The sequence below is a fragment of the Drosophila kikkawai genome, chromosome 2R (assembly GCF_030179895.1).
Source record: "Drosophila kikkawai strain 14028-0561.14 chromosome 2R, DkikHiC1v2, whole genome shotgun sequence".
NCBI classification, from domain to species: Eukaryota; Metazoa; Arthropoda; class Insecta; order Diptera; family Drosophilidae; genus Drosophila; species Drosophila kikkawai.
This window is the reverse complement of record NC_091729.1, coordinates 23463387-23472401: the sequence shown is the minus strand read 5'-3', so window position 1 is coordinate 23472401 and position 9015 is coordinate 23463387. Positions and strand designations below refer to the sequence as shown.

Here is a 9015-nt window from a genome sequence, read left to right as displayed (position 1 = left end):
AAATACGAAACAAAAATAAAAGCGAAGAAAAATCAAATGAAAATAAACTGAATTTACAAGTGGACAACCAAGTTGTTGTATTATTTATGCGTATACGTAATATTTGGGGGGCAAAGGTTTCAAAGCCAAAGTGGGGTATTTGCGCTGTGAATTTAATTAGAAATATTTCATTAATAACAAATAGGTATGTATTGTTGGTTAATTATACAGTCTAAATGTTTAAATGTTTATTTTCTTAAGTTTTGTAGCCAAAGTTTTCAATGGAAGTTACTATTTGGGCATAGGGGTTTTCTAAAATTCAATAAAATAAACTAATATATATAAATAAATATATCATTTTTTAATTTTTGTTGTTTTTAATAGATTATTCTTGTTGTTGTAGGCACAAACGAAGCAATTATTTAAATTTCGCCGCGGTTTTCTTGGTGGCGCCATCTGTTGAAAACTTTCAGAACGATAGAGCCATTCAGAAGCTCAAGCTGAGTATTTTAATGGTGGCAGCAGTATGACCTTAAAAAATACCAAGACACGCAGCTATCGGGCATATCGATACCCATACCGAGCTTATTTTGTTATCGTGATCTGTGCCCCAGCGCAGAATGAAAAAAAGATAGCAGAAAGAAAGAAAAAAGTGAACAGAAATTAATTAGCAATTAGCAATTAACCAGTGTGTAAATACTGGGAGCGAGTAAAACAGCCGCCGCCAGACTAGAACCAGCTGAGCTGATAGTTCCCGTTATTCCACCCGTGCGCCCCCGCAAGCTTTCCGCGTGGACGTGAAACCAAAATAAACAAGCGAGGAAGGAGCAGGGCAAAGAGGAAGAACGAGAGACGAGACAACGGGGCAGAAACAAAAGCACAAAACGGCGGACAGAACCAGACGTAAAAAAACAACAAACCGGAGCGGACGAGCACTCGAGCAATCTCTCGCCAAGTCGAAATTTATTTTTGTGTTTAGTACGCGCGTGTGTGAGTGTATGTGTGCGAGAATATACATATATATTCATTATAATATTTAAACAAAAATCATACGCCAGACAAGAAGATCGAGCAGGCAGACAGATAAATAAAAACCGAATTAAAATCCTCAAAAACAAAAAAAAAAAAAAAACGACAACAAAACCACAATCGAGGGACAAAAACAACGCCAACGACGGTGACGGTGACGCGGCAAAGGTGCTGGAGGTCACTCGCGGCACATTTCGCGCACGGTCGTCTGCCCCCTGTCCATGTCCCCCGCCCCGACTTGACACCACCCCCCGGACGCGTAACCAGTTCCAGTTCCATCCGCCCGCAACAGAGCACGCGCGATCTTCCCACAAAAAAAAAAAAAAACAGCAGCGAGGAGAACGTAAAAAACAATAGCAAAGCTCACGCGCTTCTCTTTTATTATTATTGTGTGCGCGCTCTCGACTGATAAACGTCAGTTGATAAATACGTATCGTCGGTCGCATCCACCACATCCACCAGGAATAAGCAGAGACGACGGCAACGGCGAGGAATAAAGGGGAACAAACACCAGCAAACAAACACCAATTATTCCAATAAAGCCAGCGCCAAGTGCGAATGCGCCCTCGATTTGTATGCCATCAGCAGCAGCACTCGGCGGCGGCGGCGGCTACCCATTCCCACTTCCACATCCATTCCCATTCCAATACCCATACCCATTCCCATAACCACGTCCAGCCTGAGCCGCGTCCACATTCCCACATTGACGTCAGCTATCGACGTTATCGCACCGCTAACAGCATGGTGGTGGCCGAGTCGGGCGGCGTTATGGGAATGGGAGTCATGGACACCTCCAACGGATCGGGACACTTCAATGAAACACCGCTCTCCGAGCTGAGCATAGAGACCCGCACCCAATTGTCACGCATGCTCAACCGCAAGAAGGTCCTGCGATCGGAGGAGGGCTACCAGCGGGATTGGCGTGGCATATCGGAGCTGGCCAAGCAAAAGGGCTTTGTGGATGAGAATGCCAATAATCCCATGGATCTGGTACTTATCAGTTGGAGCCAGAGGAGTCCGCAAACCGCCAAGGTGGGGCACCTGGAGAACTTTCTCGGCATCATTGATCGATGGGATGTCTGCGATGATATCCAGGAGAATCTGGGTAGGTTTTGCGATGTTTATAATACCTTAAACAATTTAATTATTATATTATTAGGTATTTCTTTAATATTGTACGATATTTAGGAATATTTCTTGAGGGTTTTCTTATTTTGTTTTATATAAAATATAAAGATATTTAAATGACTAAGATGAATTTCACACTATTAAGTCATTCTTAGCAGAATTTCCAGTATGTGATATATTGTTCATAGATATATTTGCATGTATGTACAAATGTATATTGGATAATCCAGTTAGAAGCTTTAGCTTTTCTGTAGTCATAAATATTCTGAATACTTGTATTTACCGAGAACTAATAAATTAATGATATAACAAAAAAAAAGTAAATAGAGCTTGAGTTCATTTCCAAAGATATAACAATGTAAATTATAAGATATTCATTAGATAGTATTATTAGGTTATTTTTGTAAATAGTTCTTTTCTAATATACAACATTATCTTAAACATTTCTAAAAACAGCACACTCCAACTAGAAATTATATCTATATTTCGTGTTTATTTGAATATTTACTGCATATATAAAGCGGTGGTATCTGCAACAATTAGTCCTGTCTGTGTTACCTGTACTTATCGCCAAAAACCCAATGAGCAAAGCTATTCAAAAGATAAGTTGTTAGATTTATTATTAGCACAAAAACGTTTCGAGTTGGTCATAATGTTTGTGGGAATGTTTGTGACGTTATCCAAGTTAAACTAGATAGCATTTATATCTTTCTTATCTATCTTTATATAACGCCAACTATCATTAGCTAAAAAGGCATATGAAAAGGTGGACTATAATTTCCGAATGATTAATTTTTGGAGGCATCATTATTTATTAGCCAAAAACGTTAATGTCTTGTTTTAACTTTATTACTTACCCCATAAAAATCTGTGTCAAAAGGGAAGAAATATTGGCAATTTGTTGTTGAAAAAGTGAACAACTGATAGTGGTATAGAATAACGATTTATAATTTATGAAACCGTTAAGGGATTACCTAAGAAAAGTGATAGATATCGTATAAAAAAAGCACAACACAATAGTTTCTTATATTAAAAATAATAATAACATATAAGTTATTCCAAAAGCTTTTGTAAGTTTCTACTGAAATATATTTAATTTAATAAAAACATCCATTTCTTATTAAATTAAATATTTAAATATATAAAATGACCTTTTCCCAGACCTGTGTTGTTGATTCTAGAATTTGCGTTCTAAAATCAACAAAAACCGACTGTTGTTGTTTGTTGATTTCAAAAAAAATAACAAACTGCCCTGACTATGAACACATGTATTTTGTTTTCGGTCTAGAAATCGAATTCCTCATTCTAGAAAGATGCCTCAGCGTTGCTGTAGGTATTTTATCTATGGCCAAAGACTTAATTAATGTTCCGAGGAAATCGTGCAAATTGGAAGTTTAATTTGTGGAGGCCAAACTCGAACGCGAATGCGAAACAAACATTTGATTAAAGAAGTTTAGCAACATTTTTTTTATTAATTAATTAAATTAATAAAATTATTTAAATTTGATTTGCAGCCAAGGACACCAGTCGCTATATTGTCAAGCGAGAGCAGCGACAGGCAGCTCTGGTAGAGGCCTGTCCTCCGCCGCCCAGCGACTGCTTCGAGGCCAACAACAACAATAGCAACTACAGCAGCAGCAACAACATCACCGTGGGCCAGAGTGTCCAAATCTTGAGCGATGAGGATCAGCGTTGTGTGCAAATGGGTCAACCGCTGCCCCGATACAATGCCTGCGTTTTGTACGCCGAAGCTGATATCGATCATGCCACCGAAATCATGAATAATCTGGAATCGGAGAGGTATAATCTCAGGGTGAGTTGGTATAGATGTTACCTTGCTTGGGAATGCCATTTAAATTTGAAAATTTTTCTACCTACAGCTCTTCCTGCGTCACCGCGACATGCTTATGGGTGTGCCCTTCGAACATGTCCAGCTCTCCCACTTCATGGCCACCCGCTGTAATCACCTGATTGTTGTGCTCACCGAGGAGTTTCTCCGGAGTCCGGAGAACACGTACCTCGTGAACTTCACCCAGAAGATACAAATCGGTGAGTGCTGCTGCTGGGTGTAACTGTAGATCGGTCCAAATGACCAGTTTTTGTTTTCGTTCCCTTAGAGAATCACACTCGCAAAATCATACCCATACTGTACAAGACAGACATGCACATACCCCAGACCCTGGGCATCTATACGCACATTAAATACGCCGGTGACTCCAAGCTGTTCAACTTCTGGGACAAGCTGGCCAGGTCGCTGCATGACCTGGATGCCTTCTCTATCTACGCTCCGCGTCAAGTGCAAACGTGAGTTATTATTTCATTTAGATTTCTTTAAGTGGTTCGATTCAAGTGGCTGGCAGTCATGTGATGTTGAAAATTAATCTTGAGATAATTCTAAGCGATTATATGGGCTCTTATATCGAATATATAGAGATAAAGAAGAAAAGTCGTGGTCTAAATTAGTTTAATATTAAATTTATTACCTCAAGTCCTTATTCTTTGTTTGCAATAACTTTTAGTGGCTACAAATTCTCACACAAATGGTTGTAAACAAAATATATGAGGAAATACCACACTGCGTATGGGTAATATACCAAGGCCCATTAACCAAAGCTGATTACCCATACGCAGTGTGGTATTTGCTCATATAGTACTTACTGTGGGAATTTTAATTAGAATTTTTTAATACCAGAGACATTTCAAGTATTTATTTTGCATTAAAATACTAATTAGAAAAATCCTATGCTTAAAGAGCTTTTTCAAACTGGAAATTTAAATAAAATATTATATTTTAAATATATTAAACCCAGATTTCTAATTTAAACTTATTTTTCCCCCATTCAGACCCTCTCCCACGGATGAATCGGGCCCTCAGCGAGTGACCACCCCCAGCATACGGATACAGATCAACGACAAAGACGTCACCGATATGCCCAGCTACAACAACAGCTACAACAGTGTCCCAGAAGCCGAGGAAACCACATTAGTTTCGGTATCCGGCGATACCAGCTTGCCGCTGCCGGAGCTAAAGCCCAAGAAGAAGGACCGGTTTCTGCGCAAGTTCACGCACAGCTTTGGCAAAACACCAAAAAGCGATAGTGGCAAGCCTTTGCGGCATGCTCACTCCGTTAGCACCATCAATGTGACGGAACGGGAGAGGACACTAAGTGCCAGCAGCTCCAATATCTCCACCACGTCGGAGAGCAAGAAGAGCTCCATTAAATGGCAGCCGAATATACTGAAGAAGGTTCTATTCTCGCGATCGAGCAGCAAGCTGCAGACACCGGGCTGAGTCCCCATCTCTCCTGCTCGCGTGTGTGTGTGTGCCCAGTCTAGTTACCACCCTCCATGCTTAGTGATAATCCGTAGTCTGTAAAACCTAATCAAAGTCAAATAACTAACTTAATACTACTTAGACGCACTTGTTAACTTATATAAGACAACAACGAATAAAGACAATACCACATATGTACGTACACATATCTGCACCAGATGTATATCACAAAGCGCACAAAGCACACAAAACGACCTAAAACGAACACTTACTGATACGATACGATACGATGATATATATTGTAGATTTGATAAACAGACAAATTGGCAATTGCGTTGAGAGTGAGGAGGTTAAATGTGGCGACTGCTAATCGAAGCGCTCAATTAACTGTTAGTCACGCGTTCGATAAGTGACTTACTTAATTCAATTATATAGCAACCCAGAACGCAAACGCAATGTACCCCATCATCTTGGATGAGTAATGACCACATATAACGTATACGTACTTGTACTAGTGCCTGTGACTGGGCGTTCCCAGTAGACCAAAGCAAATAAGACTATTATCTGAGATCCAAAAATAGTATTAAAAAAGACCCGCTCAATTTTAAAGTTTAATTTTCGGTAGCTTCAAAACGGATCGTTTGCGAGTCTTAAGCGATATATTTTGGATGATAATTTTAAACGGTTTAATTCTTGTTCCTTTGTTTCTGTTCTCTAATAGCTCATTTCTGAGTGTATTTGCTAATGTTGACGAACATTTTACGATAGTTTCCCTTTACTATAGTCTTTTTGTCCACTGGGTTGTCTAAGCGCAGTGTGCTTTATCACTACTGACTCTGACTGTGACTGTGTCGTCTGGCTCAATGTGGTTCTATAGCCTAGCACTAAGTATTTGTTTATTGTTGTTTATTTTTGCCATTGGGCAGGTCCCTAGTGATTAGCGTAACTGTTACCGATTCTCACCGATTGCTGTGAATGCGTGACCATATATGTACTGGCTATATGCACTTAATCAGCACACTTAATACTAATCTAACCAGTACTGTATACCTCACACAGTGCGTTTCAAAACTATATTTAGCTCAATGTCGGGCATTGATCGGAGCACGACCTCCACGCGCCTCATTTATGGTTATGAAACGCACCGTTTGCCGTATCGGAAATGAGCTAGCGTTGAGCGGCGCAGCAATAAACTGTTCAACTGTTTTGGCTCAGTAATTTATTGTTGAAATGTAGGCAACCTTTAAGTTCATGTTCATCTATGTTTAATAAACATTTGCAGTGAATCCCCTGAATATATACAGTTGAATGTTTATCGATGCGAGTTCCGGTTAATATCTGCTGCACACAAAACAAAAGTTTGTTTTTTTCGAATTTTTCGGTTTAAATTTTTGTATTTTTTTTTTTGTTTTATTTATTTTCGTTTTTTTTTATTGTTTAAATCGTTTAATGTTTTAATAATAGCTCCTCGCTCACATGCCTCTCACTGCGTTTTCTTCTTTTTTTTCGCTCTCTGTGTGTTACAATTTACACTGTGAACAAATTTTATTTTTTATTTTTTTGTTTATTTCCTTCCGTTTTTGTTTTTAGCTTGAGCTTGTTCTTTAAACTTTGTTTTTTTTTCTTTTGCTTTCTTTGTTTCTTTTTAATTGAATTTATGTTGTTGTTTTTTTTTCTGCTCAATGTTATGTGTGTGTGAGTGTGTGTATTTATATATCGATTTATATATATGTTATTAATTTTAATCTGTTGTTTGTTATTCGCTTAGCTTTGTTTGTTTTTTTCCGTTTTCGGTTTAGAGTTATTTTAATGATTTTCATTATCGTTTAACAAAATTAATAAAAACAGTTTTTTGTAATTTTTGTTTCCACTTATTTTGTTGTTGTTGTTCTTGTTGTTGTTGTATGTGTATATGTTAATTGATCAATTTATTCGTAATTCTCATATATTAAAACAATGTAACGCATGATGTTGCATCATGATGACGATGCTGCCGCTGCTCTCTCTCTATGAATATTATTTGCAAATTGTTTTTTTTGGTAGCTTAATTAATGCCTCTTCATTCGGGGAGCTCGCACTCTCTATCTCATCTTATAAATCTAACTGATTGCATTTACACAGAGTGTGTGACGACGACAACGACGACGAGTCTGAGTGGGAGAGGGAAAGGGAAATCGGTACCGGAAACGGAAACGGGATTTGTCTAGGACTTGGTAGGGTAGCTTTTGGGGTAATCGGTATATTGGTATCGAAACGGAAAAACCTAACTAACGCAACCGGAACCAAGGGCTGTGTGTGTTTTTGTGTGTGTCTTTTATTGCGTTAATTCTCTATAGTTAAGTGTTAACAATGATTATGATTATGGAAGTCAGCTGAAGAAGTCTGTATCGGTTTTGGAAGTTGAGTTATCGTTATCATCGTATTGCGAGTTCCCGTCTTATAACTATGTAATGCTTGCCGAGTATAGGTATTCTTCGCTTCGATTCGATCTCCGCCCTTCTCGAACTCGGTCCTTTAATCATACATACATACACATGGAGAGATATATTCATCATCGTGTTTTTAGTTTGTTTGGTTTTGGTTTTGGGTCTCTTGCCGTTCTCTCGACTTACTAATAAATTAAAACAACGCTAATGAATTTGTTTTTCGCTTCGCTAATTGTGAGTTCTCGTTTAACGTTCCTTCTCTCTGCTTGACTTTTTCCCAACCTCTGCCTTTCTTCTTTGCTTTATTATTATTATCTTTATCTCTTTATCAATTAATTATCAACTTTAATTTTTCATTTATACATACTAGGTTTTTCTTTGGAATTTCATTTTTCATTAATTTCCCACATTAATGCTTAGATTTTGTGCCTTGGACAAACGTCTGTTTAAAAATCGCTTTCTCTTTTCGCCTTCGTCTCCGCCTTCCTCTTCCGTTTTACTTTATTACTTCGTTTATTTGTTTTTACTTTTCTTTAGTTTTTGTTTAGAGCAGAATACAGTCTGTGGTTGACCTCGGCTTGGATTACTTGTCCCAATCGCTTGCTTGATTCCCTGTTTGCTACTCGCGGTGTCTGTTGGAGCAGCGGTGTTAGTTTCCGCCTTTCATGCCCATAGATTTGGTCCAGGACAGAGGGATGAGCGCGTAGACCAGCTACGGCTACTTGGGAAAGCAACTGGGGAAAGAGACCCCCCCAGAAGGAGGGGGACTATCTGTCTAAAATCAAGAACTTATTCGAAAATAAGTATTTTTAAAAAGGAATTTCAATATATTAAGAGGTAAAACCTACTTTTATTACTATAGAATCTTAAAAATGAATATCTTCTTCCTGGAGATTTATGAAATGGTTCTTTTCAAAAAGATTTTTTAGTATTTTAGAATGGAAAATCTGCTTTAGCTTCGAAATCTTGAAAAATGATAACTTTCAAAGTCTGAATATCTTCCTCCTCGAATTCTCCAGATTTCTTAAAAGTAATCCTTCTCAAATATATTCCTGATTTCAGACAGAAACCTCTTTAAAAGCCGCTTGCTCTTTTAACTCGATTGCTTGATACCCGTATGGAACAGTCAAAGTTCTGGAAGTGGAAGCCTATAAACTCAACGAATGCATCTTGATGGCG

The 9015-nt window shown here is 38.3% G+C and overlaps 1 protein-coding gene across 1 annotated transcript; it reads left to right on the top strand.

The window, feature by feature from the left end:
• The first annotated feature begins 581 nt into the window (after window positions 1-581).
• Myd88 (myeloid differentiation primary response protein MyD88) lies at window positions 582-5618 on the top strand. Its single transcript, XM_017169351.3, has 5 exons — window positions 582-2113; window positions 3651-3949; window positions 4017-4185; window positions 4254-4440; window positions 4981-5618. Exons 1-5 carry the CDS (start codon window positions 1567-1569, stop codon window positions 5426-5428), a joined length of 1650 nt encoding a protein of 549 aa, XP_017024840.1. The 5' UTR covers window positions 582-1566; the 3' UTR covers window positions 5429-5618.
• The last annotated feature ends 3397 nt before the right edge of the window (window positions 5619-9015 follow it).

Coding starts and splice junctions, on each gene's coding strand:
- Myd88 (XM_017169351.3), top strand. CDS start 1,567: ATGCGCCCTCGATTTGTATGCCATCAGCAGCAGCACTCGGCGGCGGCG. Junction 3,950..4,016: donor CGGAGAGGTATAATCTCAGG/GTGAGTTGGTAT, acceptor TTCTACCTACAG/CTCTTCCTGCGTCACCGCGA. Junction 4,186..4,253: donor CACCCAGAAGATACAAATCG/GTGAGTGCTGCT, acceptor TCGTTCCCTTAG/AGAATCACACTCGCAAAATC.